At 41.5% G+C, this 22488-nt stretch overlaps 4 protein-coding genes across 4 annotated transcripts in view; 2 read left to right on the top strand and 2 right to left on the bottom strand.

Annotated features, from left to right (window-relative positions):
• Positions 1–1286: 1286 nt before the first annotated feature.
• On the bottom strand, positions 1287–9347 carry cpsf2 (cleavage and polyadenylation specific factor 2). Its single transcript, XM_037087459.1, has 15 exons — positions 9190–9347; positions 8626–8792; positions 8382–8541; positions 8177–8282; positions 7951–8080; positions 7740–7855; positions 7338–7525; positions 6925–7215; positions 6653–6753; positions 6191–6394; positions 5927–6079; positions 5159–5381; positions 4563–4877; positions 3644–3778; positions 1287–1794 (listed from the first exon to the last, which is right to left on the bottom strand). The coding sequence occupies exons 2-15, from the start codon at positions 8772–8774 to the stop codon at positions 1702–1704; spliced, it is 2364 nt and encodes a 787-aa protein (XP_036943354.1). The 5' UTR covers positions 8775–8792; positions 9190–9347; the 3' UTR covers positions 1287–1701.
• Positions 9348–9470: 123 nt separating this feature from the next.
• On the top strand, positions 9471–11287 carry LOC119013100 (NADH dehydrogenase [ubiquinone] 1 beta subcomplex subunit 1-like). Its single transcript, XM_037087468.1, has 3 exons — positions 9471–9621; positions 10541–10685; positions 11085–11287. Exons 2-3 carry the CDS (start codon positions 10546–10548, stop codon positions 11119–11121), a joined length of 177 nt encoding a protein of 58 aa, XP_036943363.1. The 5' UTR covers positions 9471–9621; positions 10541–10545; the 3' UTR covers positions 11122–11287.
• A 63-nt stretch (positions 11288–11350) lies between these two features.
• On the bottom strand, positions 11351–17367 carry riox1 (ribosomal oxygenase 1). Its single transcript, XM_037087467.1, has 15 exons — positions 17209–17367; positions 16847–16984; positions 16589–16743; positions 16287–16386; positions 14843–14956; positions 14377–14483; positions 14169–14276; positions 14004–14038; positions 13654–13832; positions 12666–12770; positions 12409–12550; positions 12192–12312; positions 11932–12031; positions 11758–11844; positions 11351–11599 (listed from the first exon to the last, which is right to left on the bottom strand). Exons 1-15 carry the CDS (start codon positions 17293–17295, stop codon positions 11540–11542), a joined length of 1638 nt encoding a protein of 545 aa, XP_036943362.1. The 5' UTR covers positions 17296–17367; the 3' UTR covers positions 11351–11539.
• Positions 17368–18306: 939 nt separating this feature from the next.
• extl3 (exostosin-like glycosyltransferase 3) overlaps positions 18307–22488 on the top strand; it is a 35319-nt gene continuing 31137 nt past the window's right edge. The window contains exon 1 of the mRNA XM_037087456.1: positions 18307–18586. The gene's annotated coding sequence lies outside the window, so the exon portion shown is untranslated. The remainder of the gene's footprint in view (positions 18587–22488) is intronic.

The raw sequence follows: 22488 nt of genomic DNA, 5'->3' as shown, positions 1-22488 counted from the left end.
TGCCTGACTCATTGATCCTTTATCTGACTCGGGTTTGTGCAAGGTATCGCACCTTTGGTCCAGGCCATGGCTCACTAGATGCAGATGAATAAAAAGATGCAGGTCTGAAGCGTCAAACTCAAAAATGTGGGCACACAGAGGATCTGCACAATCACCTCAATTTTAAGGCGAGCACCAAAGATCAGCGTCACCAACTCAGCGTCCGACTGAATGTTAAATATGGTCGCCATCTCCCCTTCTGTTACGGTGTAGCATGACCGCCAGAAAAGTGTTGACAATATAATGTCACAGCGGAGTTCAACTTTGACCTTTTGGAGAGAAAATGTCATCACTCATCATTTATCCCAATAGACATTTGTGTGATTCCTCAGTGTGGTTTCAAAAAACGTGTTGTGTGGGGTCACAGTGACCTTTGAACACCAAATTCTAATCGGTTCACTCTCGAGTCCAAGTGAAATTGAACTCCCTCAAGGTGTTTCCATGAGAATAGGAGGGACGGTCAAATGCCCTGAGATCATCATGTATAGAAATAAAAACATCACATCTAATGAAACACAAAAGTAAGTGACTCTTGCTGATGTCATCAGGGTTATGTGAGTGTGGGTTTAAGACTTAAGATTTACTACACAATGTATCCTGCATTCCAAGATAGAAGTGCTTAATCGAGTTTCAATGAAAGATGCTATCACACTGCGTTTTGGGAAGCATAGCATATGGTTGTTTCACGAGCTTGGCCTCTACAACGAGCCAAAACTGATGTCTGCTGCTATGATTTTTTACAATCAATGCTATGATTTTCGACTGTTTTGCAAGGCCCACAACTTGATGAGAATTGATTATAAATGTCTGGATTACCCTTTTAATTAATACAAGAATTTTCTACCATTACTGTCTGAAATGAATCAATATACTGATTAACTTGGAACTGTAAATCAAGAACTTGTAAGATCTTATTACTGAGTGCAATATCAGCGTCTGAAAGTGTCTGAATTCTGTAGGAAATATGTGAAATATATCATGCCCTGAAACATTCCAACAGTGGAACAAAAACATCAGATTCAGCGGCAGATTCATGGCATGTAACACCTACAGATGGGTGAGATAATCACAGCTGTCCAATATTTGCAGAGTAAACTGCTGTCCATTCCACTGGGAGTTAGTGCATGAGTGCATGAATTGGGCCAAGAATGTGATGGCAACATTTCATACTCAATGCTCAATCGGTCATATTTTGGTCAGTAAGTGTCATTATCCAGCAATAATTGTGGAAAAACCTTCAACAGAGATGCATATTTGAAAAAAAGACTGGTTTTAATGGCAGAATCACATCAGTGCACCGGGATGTTACTGTACAGTGGGAATAGCTTCAGGAATACGAGTCTGTTCACGCAGAGAGGTCGGTCCAGGGGAAAGCATCTGCCTCTCACTTTGTGGAAGTAAACTAACAATAATAAAAAAACAAACAAACAAAAAAAAAAAACGTTATCTGAAAAAAGAAAAAAAAATCTATAAAAAACGGGAAAATGTACAACAAGGTTTTGCAGTGAAACAGCTGGAGCCGCCCCTGAGGAAGAGGTAGCCCGAGTGCGGTACACTCTTCTCCTCTGGGTAAAGTCCTCGTAAAGGATTGTCTCTGTATTGCCGTGGTGTGCTCTTCTGCAGCATGTCCGCCTCCTCCTCCTCCTCCTCTTCCTGCTGCTGCTATACCACAGCGTACTGCTGATACAGCAGCTCCCGGATCTTATAGTAGTCGTCACACAGGCAGCCTTCCAGGCCAATGCGTCCAGCCTCCGTCTGGACAGAGAGCACAAAGATGCACAGGTCATGTAGGTCCTCACATGACATTCACCAACACTCTGTACAGCATGATTTCACCTTTAAACATCCAAGTAGAAGCTCTACGCAGCCTGCTGCTGACCTCTGAAAATGAAGCGCTTCCAACTCAGACGTTACGTTCACAGACTGGGGATTTAAATGTCTAATGAAGCAATACACTTCAAGTTCTCCCTTTTTAATAGCACACACACGCACAGACACACACACCCCCACACACATACGCTTGTAACAGTCTCAGTTCTCTTTGATTTCATTTTCTGGGTTGTGTCTATTTTAGGTTCTTGTCAATTATGCATTTTGTTGTTGGTATCCTGGCTCACTCCTACTTTTCCTTTTAGTTCTTAAGTTCTGCCAGCGATTCTTTTCTTGTGTGCGTTTCTTCAGAGGTGAGATGTTTTCATATGCCGCTGGGTTTTCTTTCATCCTACTGAGGTGGGCTGTATTTGTTTCTTTTCGTGTTTAATGTTCCATTTTGTTTTAAGCACTGGTATTTCATTTCATAGTCTGTAAGTAAATAAAACTTAATCCCTAAACCAGTGTTTGTCAATCCCGGTACTGGAGGCCCCCTGACCCATGTTTTAGATGTTCCCTGCCTGAACACACTTCAGCACAGCTTGATCCTGATCATTTTCAGGTTCATACATTTATACTATTGAATGTGTTCATGCTTTAATGTTTCAAAAACACGCACGCACACACGGCCTGAGTGTCCACAGTGTTTCTGCATCGGCTCTGTAGTTGTTTATGTAACTACAGCCCTGCTCGGAGCGCTGAATGTATAGTTCTGACATCACAACCTTGAAGAAGTCCTGTCGGCTCATTTAAAGGCACAGTATCTGAATAACGTCTGTGTGCTTTTCTGTGTGGATTAATTGTTTTGATACCATCACATATTCATAGATCACGTAGACCTGCTTTGTTATCAAAAAGTCTGGGAAATCTCACTTTCTACAATATGGGACCTTTAAAATATTTAAATATTCAAAAAGTCTAGGCCTTGATTTTTTTGCATGTCAAGTTCACAAACTTTCAAGGACTTCAAGGACCCATGGGAGTATTGTAATTAAAGCTAATCCTACTGATAATCAAACATTAAGTTGTAAACAACACCACAATCCTAACAACATGACGCTTCACTGCAAACACCAGTTAACACACATGAAAGATGTTCATATATATTATATACAGACTGTTGACTGTAGACTCCTGACTGAGCTACTGTATTTTTTGGCGTCTAAAACGACCTGCCCACTTCACTAAACATTGCTGATTTCTCAGGATGCACGATCCATCATCTAACAAAGGGAGAAGCTGAAATGTGTCATCCTGCTGTACAACAATATTAGTTCGTCTTACAGGGACAGTTTGTCAGCTGTGTTACTTCTGATGACTCAGTCAACACCATCTCAGGCAGTGAATGTCATTGGAAATGTGTTCATTCTGTGTCTATTTGTTCCAGAGATAAATTATTCTCTGCAAGGCTTTGAAGGGTACAATAGAAGTCTGTGAAAGCTGCAGACGCATAGATGTGAAAAGATGTTCAACGGTGTTTTCATGCAGATCCTTTAATTCTACAATCTTTTAATTTCATTAAATCACTGGCTTTATGTCAACTATGCAACTGCCTGGCACACAGACCTAAATGTGCATCATTATGGAAAATAAAACCAGACGCTCAACATTTTCACAAGCCTGTTTTCGTATGTCTTCTGTGCTGGCAACTTTCCCTCTAGAGGGCTAGTGGTGCTTAGTGTTGCAGGGAGCTGATGGATAGCGTTCTCGCCAGGCCAGTGGGAAGGACACTCACCCTGCGGACGGCCACCGTGTTGTTGCATACCAGCACTCCTCCCACAAACTCGGCCTGGATGCCCTCTCTCAGCAGGACCTGCTTGAAGTCAGACAGGCGAGGCTCGTTGATGAACACCGACTGATGCCCTGGAATCTGGAGGGAGAACAGAAGTCAGACTTCGGGCTGTCTGAATCGCTTTAACGCCCTTGTGGACACATATTCGCAGAGAAACACGTTTCAGCTCTCCTCAACTTAGACTCCCACGGATATCTGTTCCATAATGAACTCTTCCTGCCACTCACCTTTGACAAACAGTCTCCAGACCTCTTCCTGACAACAAGCAGTCTTAATGAATATATTTATGGATAAAGGGTTTTAAAGGGTCTACTGGCTGCTGCAGCTGCTGGGACCTGAAAATCCTCAGTTGCTTGTACTACTTCATTAGCCATTATTCATTTGCATTACAGCAAAGACTTGAAATGAGGTTAGCTGCCAAAATGAGAAGCAGGAAAGGACAAGCCTGCTGTAAACAAGATCTCTCTTAAGTTGAAAACAACCCTTCTTAACACTTGTTATGACCCAATCAGCCAGATATGACACAAGCTTATTTTAGGGTGAGTTTTTGAAAAAGCTCCTCTGCACTCATTAATGCATTTTGTTCATTGTTGCTTCCTTCAGGTTTTGACACTAAGGCTGGGCTCAAGTGTGACAAGAGGACTTGGCAGGCACACTGAGGAGATGTGCTGCTTCTCAGTGAAATAACCAGCACTTAAACTCTTGAAATAAAAATCTTTGGATATTCATAGACTCCAATGATGTACATTTTTAACGATGTAATTATATTTTTAAGAAAAACCACATTGCACACACATTCTCTTCCAAGCAGGGTAGAGAGAATCTGTAAGCTCACTAGCAACAAATGTTCATATTGACTAACCTCGTGTGGAGGGAGTGGCTCCAGCGTGGGAATGATATCGCTCTCCTCAGACACCTCCTTCTCGTCCTCTCCAAACAGGCTCTTCATGGCGCGCTGTGCTGCCACCGCCGTGGCGTTGTGGTCGATGCCAAGATCGGGGGCGACATCCATGGCCAGCTCGCTGTCCTCGGGCTCCTCTTTCGCACCCTCCTCCAGCATCACGCCCATGTCGACCTTCACCACGCGCATGTCCAGCACGCCATCGATCCACGCCAGCTCCGTGTCTTTGGCTTTGCAGAACTGCAGAGAGCTCACCAAGGAGTCTTTCAACCGCACCTTCACCGCGAGAAGACGAGACATGATGAGGACATTGGCCATGTTCGTGGAAGGCTGCTTTAATGCTTGAGATATAATCACCACTGAAGAACTCAACCTTGCAGCAGTTAACGCCATGGCGGTTGTAAAATGTGAAAAAAATGACTTGACAAAAACATTTTTTTGAGGTTTTATCTCTGCACAGACAAATCATTTAAACGTATGATTCTGCAAAGCAAAGGAATCAAACAACAAGTCAGTCTAATGAAAAATACACAGAGCAGGCATTTACTGAAGCTGACCTGATAGATGTGTGTTTCACTCGTGGCGTCCACAGTCTCCTGCAGTTTGGGTGTGTAGACTTTGATGTCCTTGCTGAAAGCCTTGCAGGACTCAGCCAGGTCGAGGCTGGCCTCTGGCGGCCCGTGAACGATCACCAGCTGCCTGGGCTTCATCTGATTAATAATCTTCTTGATGGAATCACCATCAGAGCGACCTTCATAATCTATGTACGATATCCTCGCTCTGTAGCAGAAGGAGGAGGACAGGATGAAGGTTTTTAATAGTGCTGATTTGCCAAACATTGTTTAACAACCGCACAGACAAGGTACCTTGATGGGACTTGTGATTAATGCAGGAGAGGTTTGCTGAGCAGACACAACCTTTCTCTGTCTCTCTTTTTTTTTTTTAGCAACACTTAGCCTTACGTTCAAATGGTTACACTCATTTGCTACTGGAGGCCATCCAACACACCACAGCAATGTACTGTTGATCAGCTCTGATGGGACTTTATGAGGGAAGTTAAACCTGCAGAGCTCTTGTCACAGAACTACACAGATATTGAAGACTGTTTCTCTATAGGGATCTCCAAAAGCTCAGAGGAGGGTCACAAGACTTTCTTGAATTTAAGAGGTGCCAAGAAAACGTTTTTTTTTTCTTCAAACTGTAGGCCTGTATCTCTGTAGAACATGCTGTTCTTAAAATGTGACAGATAGGTGCATGGATTTAAGCAATAATAGCAAAGATTTCCGTTACAAGGTGCGGAACCACAGATTTAAAGTATCACTCACCTAATTTCAAGATTTTCTATACTTGAGATGCATTTGGTGGGAACAACAGAGAGATCCTGGTCCATGGGCTCATCGCCGTTGGTCAATCCAGATTCCAGTTTGTTTTTCTCCTCCTCTGTGGCCTGCAATTCAGGAACCAGAAACTCTTCTAACCTGTAAAAGAAGAACAACTTGTTGGTGATGGTCAGCAAGTATGGATCGGTATAGTTTCTCTCTATCCATCACTCTGTATTCTGGTGTTCACACGTATTGATATTGTATCACCTGATGATTTCCCCGTACTCGTCCCATTTGATTCTCTCTTCGTGTGTGGGGAACATTGGATAAGACTTTTTGGCTTGTTTGAAGAAGCTGCCTTTGCGGCTTCCCTCGGCCTTCATCATCAGGTCGTGGTGTTTCGTTTTCACAGCAGCTGGCTGATCCAGATCATCGTCCAAGTCGCTCTCGTCACTAGAATCTACATCCACCCTGCAAGTGCACGAAATAAACATTAACTGTGTACATATGAGATGTAGCTGCAGAGTATAAGTATTCTGTTCAAGGGTCATGACTCATCTACCATTAAGAGACTTACATTTAAATTGTCTAAGTTCTGCAATTTAGACCAATATTTGCATTTCTGATGGCTTTTTACATAATTTTCTGTTTTTAGCTATAAACAAATAATGTGAACAAATGTTTTGTTATACCAAGGGACATAAAGCAGCATCATGTAGTGAGACTTACTCTTTTGCTTGTTCAAGCTTTTTAGCTGCTTCTTTCTTTATTTTATCCTTTTCCAGGAATTCTTCCAGCTCCTTGCCTTCTAGCTTCACTCTTTTCCTCACCTGTCATAGCAAGAAGAGTGAAAAATGGATATGGTGCAAATGATGGAATGACAGATTTTGCTGTTTCCTCAGCTGGGTTTGAGCATGAGAGACAGCAGCTCCCTGTGGGGCAAGTGCTGCATGAACAGACAAGATCAAAAATGCTCCATCGCAGCTGACGGCTGGTTTTACCTCCAGATCCAGCATCTTCTCTCCGGGGTTGTCGATGAGGTAGCGGGCGAGGGTTCCGGGTGTGGTGCGGTACGTCAGGATGACAGAGTTTTTGGCGTCTTGGCACCACTGGATGAAGAGTTCTCTGGAGAAGCCGGACTCAAGGTCTGGCTGGCTGCAAAGCACCACCTTGGGGCTGGGGACTCGAGCCAGGTCTGCCAGACTGTGGCACAGGTTCAAGTGACGGAACTGGAACGGGTTATTTCTCTTGTCTTCAAAACACCTCATGAGCTTGTCACTCATCCATTCCACCTACAAGAAGACAACAGATTAACAATCATAACTGGTGAAATTGAACAACTATAATATCACATTTTAAATATATAGGGAATAGTGTACAAATCTTCTCAAGTGGGAAAATCTGTGATTGATACCTGGGACTTGGAGAACTCCACCACATTATAGCTGACATTGTTAAGCAGAGCCAGTGGGTAAACTCCAAGCCCAGCATCCTTTGTCCTCCAGATCTGGTCCAGGAGCTGAGCCAGCTCCAACACACGACCAGCGGTATCCACGGCAATCAGGACATTACCATCACCGCGAAGGGTCTCCATGACATTGGCTATGAGAAAAAGAATATTACTGAAAATAAAGCGTTTTTTAAACATTACTTTAAGATTTAAATGTTTTAGTTTTAAGGAAAAAAAGAAAAATGGGTTGGGGGGAAATGTCATGTCATGTTTGATGTTGAAACAGAAGTCAGGATGACAAGGTTTATTTGTTAGAGTGTCGGGACCAAATGATTTCTACTATAGAGTCTTGTATAGATTACTTACTGAGGAGCATCTCATCTCTTTGTTTGCGTCGTGGCTGTACATATGTAGCATTGAAGGAGTCTGTGATAAGCAAGGACGGTCGACTTATGCTCTCCAACGTGCAGCCGTTGAGATGGCTAGAACAGAGAAAAAGTGGAAAAAGGAAATTAAACCAACAGTCAAAAAACTTAAGAACTCATTTCCATTTCATGGGTGTTTTGTCCGTGCTCACATTTCTCTCTTGTGGTTGAAGTCCACCGCATAAACAATCTCCTCCTCCCCGTCCTTCACAATTTTCCAAATAGTGCCTCCAATCATGTGACCAGCTGGGAGAGGAGTGATGGAGAGACCGTGTCCTTTCCCTTAAAGTAAATTAAAAGAAAAATATGAAGCACTTTGTGTGAGTGATGGATAATGAAGTGTGACTCCTGACCTGTAACAGTCTGCAACTAACTCACCTTTCAGATTGACAATCTGGGAGTATTTCAGCTGCTGGATTTTATCAAATGCAGAGTCCACATCATCGAGGGTGAACAGTGTGAAATCTTCACTGTTGTTTCGGGACTAAGTGGAGAGAAGGATGCGTAAGAACACAGTGTTAATCATGCAATTGGACCCTGCTGACAAATAACTTTCCCATGATTTCCCATGCTCCTTCCGTACCTGATATAGATCATACATGAACATCTGACCCATCTTGTAGACGGGAATTGTAGCATATATTGTACAGTTTAGACCCAGTTTCCCTACAGCATATGGCAGGGCTCCCAGGTGGATGGGGTCAGGGTGGGACAGGAGCACAGCATCGACCTGATGAACATATCTGGAGGGGAGAAGGACATGACACTAGTTTTAGTTCACATGACGGGGGGAACTGCTGTAATAAGAGCATGGCTGCCATAATTACCGTTTCATAGCATCGATGATGTCCATTGAGAAGTTCTCGTCCCAGCCACAGTCCAGGAGGAAGCGGAATTCATCCACCTGCAGCAGGTAACAGAGGGCCGACTCCTCCTGAACCCCTGACACGGCTGTCAGCTTAATAATGGACGTCATTGTTCTTCAGTTTTAACGCTGAAAGTACAGTTAACTAGTTTAGCATTAGGTTATGCAAACAAAACAACATCGCCTATGTTGAGCTGGGCGGCTGTGATTGCAGTGATGAACAACACTCATTCAGTTCAATTAACAACGAAAACATAAAAACAATTTTATATTTTGCAATTAAGCTGTACGGTGTAACAGTAATACACAGCATAAGTTATAAATTGGGACTATATGGCTAGCTAGCCGAGCAGCAGGCACATTTAAAGTAAACACTTAGGCTGCTAGCCACAGCTAACGTTTGTTCACACGAGCGATAACGTTAACAAATCACCCGGCAAAGTCTGCCGATTTAGCATGCTAGCTCCGTTACATTTTGGCAGGTGGATGTAAGTGACTTGGCTCGACAAACGAACGTACAACATACCATTAAATATGAGATAATATACATATATATTCCCGTTGGAATAGAAACACAACAAGTGGGTTTTCTATAATTCCAACATTAAGACATTTTGGCTAGCGCTTATGAACACACACTCGACTAGCAAACATGTTAGCCGCTGCGTCATAGGTAAAAGGGCAAAGGAACGTACCAACTATGGCGGTGTTGGTAAAAACTAAAATTACGACACACCTTTGAAAATGCTTTTTGTCGTAATATATGTTCACAATTAATCTTTAAACTTGTGGGGTAATATGTTACAGTGTACATAATAACCAACCATCAGCGCTGCAAATTGGACTAATAATGGTTTACTGTTCAAGAAACACTATCGTGTGTGCACATTTGGTAGAGTCCAATGTCCTCTGCCTAGTGAATGAAGAGCTGAAGGCCACGGCTTGGTGTAAACAGAAGGTAATATTTTTGCTATTTCAACCTAATTTCTCTTTATTTTTCAGTCATTCTACTCTAGTATGTTAATTGTGCAAAACACAACTAATACAAATGACTAACGACAAACAGACAAACCATTTTCAACGAAAACCCGACACGCATTGCTAATGCTAGCTAACTGATTAGCTAGCCAGTTACGTTAGCTGCTGGCTATGCTGTCATCAGCTTACACTAGTTGGGGTTTAAAAACTTTGTAAGTTTGCTATATTTTCAGCATTTAGCTCCACTTTATGGTAAGCTATAATGCCGTAATTAGTGCAACTGTGGAAATTACAGCTGCCACATATGACTTGGAGTAATCATTATACTCGCTACTGTTTTATTTAAGATAGCAAGACTTTATGTTCAGACATAACCCTAACTCTACACCATTTAGCTCAAAGCTATGCCCGACAAGCGTTAGCAACAATGAAATGTCGACATAAGAACTCCTTGACACACATTATTTTTCTGTCAACGTGTGCTCCAACTGTTCTACACAATTAAGCGTGCGAACAAGGTATAAATAGCTTCTTTTTTTCGGATTTCCCTTCTAATCTCTAAAAAGATCCAGTATGAAAGAATCATAGGTCTTTCAGTTAATGTATTAGTAAAATGTAATCCTGGCCTCAAACTGTGTAGGTTCAGTATTTTTTTATCATGCAAATACTGCACAGGTTTGTTTGCATCGGCTGTCATTACCAGAGATGCTCTGCAGAGGAGCTACAGCAGTGTCATGCCTTACGAATAGCATCAGTATTAAGCCTGTCAGAAATGTATATGTAACGACATCAGTCTCTTTATCTAACTTCAGATGTTAGCAACATGACTGTTTTCCATCAGATTATAATTGTCAGCGCCATCATTTATGTCACAATGTGTCCTCTGCTTGTTTCTGCAGGAATCATGGTTAATTTTGTAGCACTTGCCCGGGAGCATTGGGTGAACATCTTGGTACCCATGGGCTTTGTGTTTGGATGGTACCTTGACAAACAGCAGGACCAGAAGCTCACAGCTTTCAGGAACAAAAGTGTTTTGTTCAGCCGGTAAGAATAAAAAGCCTACATTTAAAAATTATACAGGTGCCCTTGTGGTATTGTTAAGGATCTGGTCCTTTTTATTTCACTTATGATGATGACTTTTGCAACTTTATTCCCACTAACTTCCTCGACTATAAGTCTGCAGAATACAAATATTATGTCTGTCAGCTACTCAGTATACATTTTGTGCAGTAACAAAAAGTTTTGTGTGTTTTATCAAGTCGGTTGCCATGTATAAGCCAGATCAGAGCTCCATGCTTGTTAATCGAGAGTACAACTGATTATTTACGTGTCTAATTTTGATAAGACGCATTCCACAAATTTGCATCACATAACACTAATCTAATGCTGGTGTCACTCCGGATGCAAGCTTACACAACTGTTGGTCTCGTGTTTTTTTTTCAGGGAGCTGAAGCCTGGGGAGGAGGTGACCTGGAAGTAGACTGTCCCTACCTGGACCGTGTCCAGTCATCAGTGGTGTGAATGGCCATCAAATCAGAATATTTAAGAAGACTCGTATCTCTGTTTTCGAATGGATCAACTAATAATTGTTTAATGTTTTGAGTTGTATCAACCGATAATAAACATGCCCTTTCACTTCAAAATCATTCAGTACTTGTAGGTCATTTTGGTCTCAAACACACACACACACACACACACACACACACACATTTTTTACAAAAAAAACCTCCTTTATTTGATGTTGAACAGAGTAAATTTATAAATGGGTAGTTCACAGGGACTATTCCAGTAAAGTTAATGAAGACGACTTGGGACGAGTTTGCACTGAAGGTCTTGTTTTGTACAAAGGTAATTTGAATCTATTCATGCAGTCAGCATGACTGAGGAGTCTGTGGCCACTAAAGAGGTTCTGCAGTGTGGATTATCCCTCTCTCAAAAAGCAGCTCAGCCAAAGTGATCTGGAGGGAAAAGAAAACCACATGAGACACAGCTTAAAACACTACTTTCACAAAAACACAGGCTGAAACATTTCCCATTTAAAATAAAAATATTATGGAAAATGAGATGTGTTTTAGAAAGTCCACGGACGTAAGGGAAAGAGGTGTAAACAACAAACCCTGTCCTCTGCAGAATCACACGGAAAACTTCCAACTGTCACAAATTTGGGATATGAATGGATCAGAAACTCGACGGCATCCGTGTGCTGAAAGAAAAACAATTATTTCACAGTGAATACATCATTCGGACAATATGTACAAGGCATCTGTTTGTCACAGATCCTTCAGTCTACCTCTGCTTTTATTTCAAAACTCTTGGGCTCCTCTTTGTGGTAGGTTCTGGAGTTGTCTATTGTGTGGTAAAGATGAACTGCCTCTCCATCGCTGCATAACCTGGTGATACACAAAATTTGAGCAAATATATACGTATATAAGTTTTTTTACATTTCACAGATCACTGAAGCAGGTGTTCCTCCCAAAAGATGCTATATTATACATTTTGAAACCTTCCTCATGTGAACACACTGTGAAAAGCAATACAAAGCTGTATTACCTGGCACATCCAGCACGCAGAACTCTGACTCGGGTCTGGGTAGTGATGTGTGCGCCGACATCCATAACTTGCCCGCGCTCCCATCGCGTACGTGCTCCTTTCACACTGCTGGACAATTCCTCTGCGAGAGATGACATGAAGCAGTTCAGAATCATTATCTTCCTTCTGCATTAAAAGTGAATTAATTCCCCCCACAACTGCTGCATCCATCACGTACCTGGAGAGAGCAGAGGAGGAAGGCAGTCATGGAGATAGTCTCTGGATTTCTGGTCCACGGCAGCGTCGACCGGGGCGTAGTTTGTTAGCTTCTTCATCAGACTCTCAACCCGAGAGAAGAATTTTGTCCTGCGTGGGTCATCCTGAACAAACAAGGTTAACTTGGTTTATTTTGTGGGTAATCTGTGAAAAGCTAAGGCTGGTAATAGTGATGGAGAAAGGAAGAGAGAAGTAAATACAAAACAACCGATTAATTACCTTGTCAGAGTTCTGCACTCCCATGTATGTCAGGTAGTCGAGAGGTAAGCCCTGCCTGAACTCCACGTCCTCCTCCATCGCTATTTCCAATGCTGCCGGGACCACCTTGAGAAGGAGCAGATAAGAAGTGGAAAGACCTTTGGTAAAAATAGAAACCCAGGTAGCTGTTTGAAGAGAGGTTGTTTAAACTTTCTCCAAGCAGGTTATGAGGCTGAGGCAGACAGAAGTGGTTTGCTGCGTTCTCTCTATGCAGAATCAACACTTGAATATTGCACATCAGCAACGATCTCATCTCAGTGATTCCTCTTCTCACTCCAAAACAGACTTCGGTTTCTAAACACAAAATACAGAATTTCCTGTACAGTTGACCATCACAGTGTCGGAGAGGATTGATACACTGTTGCCTTATGTCAATCAAACTTTAGATACTTCCACAAAACTTTCACAGCTGGGTTGCCCACACAGTGAACACCTGATCACCTCAGGTCACAAGTGGAGATTTTGGGAGCATTAGTGGGGCCCTGCCAGAGGATCTCAACCAGCAGGCTAATAAGGAGCCTTTCCTTTTATCTGCGCTTACAAACGTTTTTCTTGCTATATTTAAAGTGAACTTCTTGTCTTCGCAGGAGAGTGCACTCGCCACTGTAGTGTGATGTGATGTGTGTGTGTGTGTGTGATGGATCCAGTGATAATTTTCACAATTAACAATTATGAGTAATAAAAATAAGTAATATGAGTAAAAATTGATTAACACATTTTCCCAGATCCCTAAGTAACGACTGCATAGTGTTCTGTGTGCTCAAGCACTTTTTCCAGGAAGAGCTGAATGTGTTCACATCAGCACTTGCAAAAGCTTACATAAAATGGCTGTAGGATAAATCCCACATGTATCCTAAGGTTATCACACTTCCTGCAATGCTTAATCGATAACAAACGGCATCGGCATCAAAGTGGGTTCCTGATTAAAGCCTTGATCTGAGTTTGTCACCTTCTGCAGCAGATCCCCCCAGCTGTTCTTCTGGAAGGAGGAGATGGTGATGTGGAGGGAGTGAGCATCCGGGAGGCAGTCGCCCTGGTGGATGAATCCTCGCGGGAAGTAGAGGAGATCCCCGGCTTCTAGCACCACCTCCAGGATCGGCTTTCCGATTTCAGCCTGATTAAAGTTTGCTGGAGAGGAAATGCAGGGCAGTCACATATAAGAAATGATCGCTGTCTGCTACACGTGGTGCATTTTTCTGTGCCTATGAGGTGTAGTAAACAGTTATCTATTATTCTTCATCTGGATTCCAACCAAATTTTGCCTGTATTTATTTATAGAATAAATATATTTATACTCACGACTTGAAAGCACAGGTAAGACCTCATCTTCTGTCCTGTGAAAAGGCCAAAACAACAGCTTCACAGTGTTTCTTGGTGAAACATTTTTTGAATCAATCAAAACAAGCAAAAACAAGTTGGTGTGAGTTTAAATGCTCCTTCTTAAGGTTCCTCCCTTCATCTCACCTTGGGTTGTACACTCTCCAGTGTTTCTTCCCCTCCAGCTGAACCACAAACGCCTCGATGTCGTCATAATGAGGAGCAAAGCCTTGTGTTCCGGGCGGTGTCAGGTATCTGGTTTAAAAGGAGAACACACATTTCATAGTAACTGATTTTATCTTAAAAAAAAAAACAAAACAGGATTTCCAGTATAACTGCTGACCTGAATACTCACACATTGGCTCCTGCCATGCTGCCAAACTGCTCCTGAAGGATGGACAGCACGTTCCACACTGTGGAGGAGAAGGCCTGGGGATTGAGCATGCGGAGGGAGCAGCCAGCCTGGAAAATAGAGACATGATGATGATTGCTAATCTGCGAGTGGTGCAGATGGTGCACTGATACGCTGAATGCACTTAACACAAAGTGACTTCTAGCATGCGGCACAGAAAATATTCAAACTAATTTATTGCCTAATGCATAAACATCCATCTAACTACTTTTTAATGAAGGAGGTCCTGGAAAACTCTCAAAGTGAGAGGAAACTTTAATGACCCCCACAGAGGGAGTGGGTGCAGCGAACTCGCTGCAAAGGGCCCAATTAAAAGGAAATTAAATCAGGAGCATTAAGATGCAGCATCACAGTGGTGTGGCACTGGAAATAATCATGTGTCTGCTGGTTCCATTGGTCCAGGCCGTACCTCGTAGAAATCCCACACAGTGAACGGCAGAGCTCTCCCCGGAGGGTTGTGCGTCTCCCTCTGGCCATTAGAGTAGCTGGTGACATCCAGGTTCACTCCGTACTGAACATCCTCCTTAAATGCAACAACGCAGACATGCAGTTCAGTATGACTCTACACAGTTTTTCCTCTATGACCCGAAGAAGAAAACACAACACAAGATAAAGTTCCTACATTTAATCACACAGAACAAATCTGTGCACACAGTCAGCAGCAGCCTGACAATGAGGTGGCTCATTCTCACATAAAGAACAGCAGTATTGTTGTTGTCAGTTGTCTTTTTTTTATAGAATGGGTGAAAAATTAAACCAAACTTCACAGAACTTTGTAGAGACAATGTCTGTGATTAACTTGAACTACTCGGCAAAATCAGGCTTTGTCAGACTCCTGCAGCGATGGGAACAATCCTTAAAGTGACAGAAAAGAACGCAAGCCCAGATATTTGTTTAGATTCACCAAGGGGCTGTCTCGTAATGACATTTTGGCAATGATATTTGAACTGGTTTCAATATTCATTTTCTGCTATATTGATGCATCCATTCCAGCCTCACTTTCTCTCTCTCTTCTTCCTGACAACTTTTCTTAGGGGGAAAAAAGGATATTTTCTGCTACAAACCAAGAAACATTTTGTGTTTTTCCTTCTTTTTTTAACTTCACCTTAGACTAAGTATTCATTCTATAATATTGTCTTCCTTCGTAAATTGTTTATAAAAGATGCTGTACAAAAAAGATTTATCAAAAGGAAGTCATATCTGCAGTGGCCAACCAAAAATCTAAAATTTCATATTGTGTCTATTGTCCCCCTGTGGCATAAGAAACAGCGTTACATATCAACATTTTCGAGGTATTGATTCAAAGTTAGATCTTCAGTTATTGTGGAAACACTGTAAGGTTGCGGCCATGTAATTCTCAAATACTTGAGATTACTTGTTTCCATAGAGGAAGCACATTACCACATTAAAAGAAGCTAATGCCCTAATACTTTTTCTATGATTCTGTAGTGTCTCAATCTGAGAGATCTCAGCGATAAAAGAAAAACTAAAACTGAGCATATATGTTCAAGTTAAAGGCTGAAGGATGGTGAATAGTACAGGACAGAACTGTACAGGACCGTGAGTTAAAAAAGTAGGTGTATGCAGAGTGTATAAGACAACATCAACGGCCATATGTTGTAAAGAGAGAGAAACAGAGGTAGTGCACGGCCACTAAGAATAAATATTGGATGAATAATCATATAAGAGGTGATGGATCATATACACTATTAGCTTGTTAACATGTATAAATACATTATGTATAAAGTGCAGGACTTTAACGGACAATTATGTATCCGTCTCCCAGCAGCTGGAGATGACAGATAAATTGAGGATGGCTGAGCGAGCGCCTGGGTCACGTGTCAGCTCCTTACCTGTCTTAAAATGTGATCAAACTCTGCTGTGGAGAAAAGTCCCTTGTAGTAATCCGGATTGTTACGCTGAACGAGGATTGGCTTCTTTTCCCATGTTTCCCTTCGGAAAGAGCAAAAATATTAGCCGGTGAAAACTTGGTGCATTATTTGATCGACTGGTGTTCTCTTTGCTGCAACCTACAGAAATTAACTTTTAAATGTTTTAAATGTTTTGTGTTTATTTGGAATTGATGTGCGGCTCCGAGTCTGTGTGCTCAATGCACATTGTTACACCCAGACAGACACAGTGCCAACGTCTGTACCTGAAGAAGGACTTGGCAGGGATGGGGTTGATGAGCCACTGGAACAGCTTGCTCGCTCTCTCCCTGCTGTTGTTGACTTTTGCCAGGTCTGCGAGAAAAGCCTCGATATCCTCACCGTCTCCACTGGCACACTCCTCCTCCTCCTCCTCCTGATTCTGAAGCATAAGGACTCCATAAGTGAATAATATAAACACTGCAGGGTCAAAATAAATAATAAAAGTGTCTAATATTTGTGTAATAGCAGCAAAAACACCTTACGTCTGTAAATTCCTTCAGGTGCTCCTCTCTCTTCAGGGGCTTCTTTCGTATTTTCTTCCTCGCAGGCTTTAACTGAGCTTTCACTGTGTTGGGCTTACTGGCCCCATTCTCCTTTTTCTTTTTCTTCTTCTCTGCCACCTACAACATCACACACATTAACACAAGGCTACTGTCAGGCTGAACGGTTAGTCTGGAGAAATGAAAACAAATGGCATAAAGATAACGTGGACTGATAAAATGCGACCAGGGGGAGTGTGCTATTTTAAACTCAGTTCCTCCTGCAGCTGTGACAGACACGCCTATACACACAAATAGAGGCATTGAAACGGAAACTTTATTTCAAATGAATAAAAAAAATGTACCTGCAGGGACGCCTTCTTAGCAGGAGGAGGCTGGTCTGTTGAAATCGACTGATACAGAGCAAAAGCTGACATGTGTTTTCTCTCCATTTTCCAGGCTGTACGTCATCACCCTGCGACTCTCAGAGCCTTTTCTTCTCGCGGTCTTTGTGTCAGTTCGCTCTCTAACGGACTCAGTACTGCCACCTATAGACTAGCTGCATTTTTCTGCAAGTAACAGCACAGTAAGGACTGCTAAGAGGCCATTCTGGACATTTTTAAGCAAATATTTTAATTGAATGCATAGAAAGCATTAGTCTACAACTATGGGCTTGTAGTTGTAGACTAATAATAAATAAAAACACATTTCAATTCACATTTACAAACATGACTAAGCTCTTGAATGTTTTGTTAATATCAATAATCAGACACATTTTCTAATTTTTTTCTGTTCTCTTTTAAATTTGACAACAATTATTATTCAAATTGCATATTTAATCTGCTCAGTTGATTTTTGCATTTACATGCAACTTAGTCTGAAATACAAACATTGCTGCCCTTTTAATTTCATATGCTGCTGTGTGCTCAAGCAAACTCTTCTGATGCTATTTCCCACATCTTCAAAACAGCAAAATTTGGTTACGTTTAGTGATTTTCAATAAAATGTATCTTTAAATATATTAGCTTTAAAATGCAGTGGCAAGAAAAAAGGGTCTCAGCCTTGATTTAAAAGAGATGATAGTTGAAGTGGACCTGCTGTTGTAATAGTCTCATTGTATTTCATACATACATTTAAAAAATGATTAAAAAAGAAATCAACCAATGAACAAATACGAAATTGACAGTTCTCTCTTGGAGATGTTGTTCCCGTTTAAAAGTTCAACAATTAATCAAGTCCTTCGAACATTAAATATTTTGTAAAGTATATATTACATGTTTCAGATTTAGTTGGTAAATAACAAATAATATACAGCACAGGCAGAAACACCTCACCCTACTAGCTAAATACTGTCAAGATATTCAAAGTTATATAAAACACATGATTAACATACAAATAATAATATACTGTACATAAGATGTGTAACAGTAAACAGTACCCATGTCAGCCACTGGGTGGCGCATTTCCCCAAGAATATCGCCAGCGCTCGAATAGCACATTTAATCAACACCGTTTCCCACAATGCCTCGCGGCGTGCTGTTGGTGCTGTTTGTCCAGCCGTCGCTCCAACAATGCAGCTTTTAATGGTGCTGTGAGCGGTGCGAAGTGAAAACGCAGCAGCACCGCAGGCTTGTCCGGAGACTGTAGTGGCTCAGATTCAACACAACGGCGTTTAGACGGTTTGACAAACGTGGCCGGCGGCTGTGGCTCAGTTTTTAGGACATCCCGGACTCTCCTGATGGGGTGAGTAGCTGCTGAAGCTAACGTCGGTCTGCCTGTGTAGTGGAGTGCAAATGCATTTTTTGTTGTGACCGATGCTGGCTAGCAGGCTAGCTAATTGGCCAGATGAGACATATGGCCCCTTGTGTCTTTTTTTGTACATACAGCAGACTTCCTCTGATGCCATTGTGGCTCAGATGCGGATTTTCTAATTGGTGTGAGTGTGAAAGGCTGGCAGTCTTCACAAAGACTTAAAGACAGTTGAGTCGGTCTCTGTAGTCTCTGCAAGTCGTGAGTCTGTTTTGCTTTGATCTCGATTGAGGCACACGTCAACCGAGCCGGTGTAGTCGCTGCTTTTGCCGTGATGTAACCAGTCTATATGTGACTGCCAGGGCTAGCATATAAAAAAAATGTTTGACTGCTAAATGCATTATTTGAATATGATTTGACCACCGTTTTCGTGATCAAACCCGCAATCCCGACGCGTGCCGCTCTTTTGGCACGAGTAAAATGTCACACCGAACTTCATTCAGAAAACCTGCCATTTAAGGGTCGACCCTGATTGGCAGACATGCATCACTGGCATCATTATGAATCCGTGTAATGAGCTTCTGGTAAGGTCAACATGTTTTAATACATCGACGATCATTTCTGTGGTTGCACTGGTCATCATGGTAGATGTTACGTACGAAACCTGCTATTACTGCTATTACTACGGGCTGCCCAATTGTAAAACTAAGGATTTTCAAATAGAGTGCTGTATGCTGTTTTCGGATACGATTTAGGGGCTTGTGCAGTATGGGTTACAAGTTTGTCTTTCTGCTGTCATGTTTTACCTTAGCCATTGAGTGAGATAGCATGGATTTTCTCTTTCAGCATTGATGAATGTCAGACCAAACTTGATTTAAAAAAATAAAAAAAACTGTCAATTTATTGTCAACCATCACCGGCAGGCTTTAATGCTGGCATGATCATTTCTGATGATTATAAAAGTCATAATGAGCTTCTGGTAAGGTCAGCATGCTTCATCACACAGGCGATTGTTTCTGAGTGTACTGGCTATCATGGTAGACTTTAATTCACAAAAAAATGTATTACTGCATTTGCTACTGACTGTCAAACTGCAAAACTAGGAATTTGCCAACGTGAGTTGTGTTTGATGTTTTTGTGTGAGTGTTTGGTATCAGTCAGGTTTTACTTTGCGAGCATACGTGTTTTTAAATATATTTGGTACTCAAAGTGACCTGCTTGCTATGGAGAAGATCACAGGTGTTGCTGCTATTATGGTTTGCAGTATTATGCACTATTGATTCCCTATTTATACATTAAAACATAAGAAACTAATTATGACCATAACCCCAATGTGTTCTGCTCTTTTAACGTGAATAAATGTAACACCAAACTTAATGAAAAAAATGCCAGTTTATAGTCGACCTTCACTGGCAAGCATACAAGCTGCCGTTATAATGCATGCTAACTATGAGTCCATGATTAGATTCATGGTTAGCAACATGGTTTAACAGACCAACGATCTGCACTTCTTGGTACTGGAAATCATGGTAAATATTGATGCAAAAAATCTGTCACTACTGCTTTTATTGGTGACTAAACAATTATAAAAACTATGACTTTGCAAATGGGAGTTCTGTTTGGTGTTTTTGGATAAGGGTTAGGAGGCTTGTGCCTCTCAACAAATGGATAACAAGTTTGGTATCTTGCTCTGTCACTCATTTTTGACCTTTGCCATTGAGCAAGGTAGCATAAATGCAGTAATGTATTTAGTATTCAGTGAGGGGCCTTCTCTTGGGTGTTGCTGCCAAAATGGTTCGCTCTCTCACAAAGTATTGACTCCTTATAATATGGTTTAAAATGCAAGAATTTAACATGTTTTTGATTAATTCATAGTTTGTATTTAATTTTTAGAAAGGCATGATTTACTACCTTTTTTAATTTATTAGATAAGGGAAGACTAAATTTGAGTCACCTTTCGGTATGATTCAGTGCAGTTCAACAGCACCTCAACTACAGCCTCCCGAATGACAAAAAAAAAAAAAGAATCTTAACCATTTTACCAAAGTCTGAACATTACAGCCTGCACGTGGATGGGATTTATCAAATGGCAGTTGCATTAGACTCTGTCAGTTCGGGTTTGCTGTACCTGATGGACTGGAACCTGAGTGCAGATGTTGTGTAATTTGCATTGTGGTAATGGACCAATGACTAATGGGACAGAGGAGCTTAGAGCAACCCTCCGTCAGCAGTCTCCCCCCCCCACGATACAGAAAGTTCAATGAGGGGACAATTCAGCCCTTGTAGTTTGGGAACTGTACCCCTGTAGCTCCTGTCCAGGCAAGGCTTGGCATGTTTGTGGTAGCACTGATTTTATTGCCAACATGTTTCTGTAACCGGTAAATCCGTTTTCACTCAGATTTCTAAGCCCAGAGTTGAGCACTTAATAGCGACCTTACCAGAGTTGTTGGCCCAAGGCTATGTTTTCAGTTTATTCGTGGCTGTACGGGATTGCATGCATCATCAGAGCTTTTGTTTGTGAATTTTTACTTGACAGGAGGTTGCTTTTGTCAAATCACCTCGTACATCATTGAGTAAATGAGTCAAATGTTATTGTTCCATTATATGTTATTAATCAGGGATCTTTTAGTCTGAAACCTGACAGGGAAAAAAAAGTTGCTGACCACAAACATATTTATGCAGTCGCCTGAATCTGATGATGTAGAGGAAACTAAAAGGGGACTGCAGGGAACAGGTCGTGGGAAATACTAAACATTCACCTGGTGCACAGAGGCTGCAAAAGTTCACTGTGGTTTCATCACTTCCAACACAATATCCATCACTTTATAGTTACATAATCAGTAATATTTGTCAAGTATAATTAGATTAATGAGCGTCTGAGTGTGAGATGTGGAGGCCTGGGAAGCTGTAACCCCAGATAGAGGTGTAGATTGTAGTTTTTGTAGGTCAGCTGTCTTTCACGCCAGTCAGTCTGTTAGTTCACAGATTGGCATTTTTCTCTCGCTGGTATTTACCTCCTATGCTGAGAGACAAACAACAGCAGTATGTTGTTTCAATTTTTGTAAATGGTGAACTAAACAAAAGAGGTTTGGTTTTTGTAACGATCCTTTAATCAGTAAACTGACAACCTTTGAATTAATCTCCAACTATTTTGAGACCACAAAAAATTGGGGATGATGATTTCTCTGTCTCCAGCTTCTCAAATGTGAATATTTTCTGTTTTCTAAACTACTCTACGATAGTTAACCAAATATCTTTGGGTTGTAGACACAACAAGACATTTGAGGACATCATCTTGGTCTTTGATAGTCATTTTTCACCGTTTTTGACATTTTTCCGACCAAACAAATCAATTATTGATGAAATGACTAGGGATGTCCGATCCGATCTGCAGGATGGGGATCAGGGCCGATATGGGCATTTTTTTCACTTACCGGGATCAGCAATTTTAAATGTGGACCCAAGGCCGATTTATTTTTCTTTTTACGCCAGAGCACAGTTTGTGGCAGAAGTCAGACACTTGCTTAATGTTAATCTAGCAAACCTGTGGATAAAAAGTCTACAGTGTGGAAATATTAAATATAGTTAAATAAGTTAGAAAGCGAAAGCAGTCCAGTGGTGACATGTAACATCTGCACTTAATTAAAAAAAATTGATATGGTGCATAAAAACCTGTCTGGAGACAGCGACATGGCCAAAAATATTACAGAGAAGGTCATTGAATTAATCACTCTGCAGAACCAGCTCATCTCTGTTGTAGAGTATCAGGGTTTTCTTCGTCATCTGGAGTTCTTGAATCCCCGGTATACCCTACGATCTCGGCATTACATTACATTGATTGAAGCAACCCAGTAGGTGCTGAACGCTGTGAAATAGACAAGCAATGCATCCACGTC

The sequence above is a fragment of the Acanthopagrus latus genome, chromosome 22, assembly GCF_904848185.1.
Source record: "Acanthopagrus latus isolate v.2019 chromosome 22, fAcaLat1.1, whole genome shotgun sequence".
Classification (NCBI taxonomy): domain Eukaryota; kingdom Metazoa; phylum Chordata; class Actinopteri; order Spariformes; family Sparidae; genus Acanthopagrus; species Acanthopagrus latus.
Note: the sequence above shows the minus strand (reverse complement) of the source record. Positions and strands in the feature narration are given on the sequence as shown.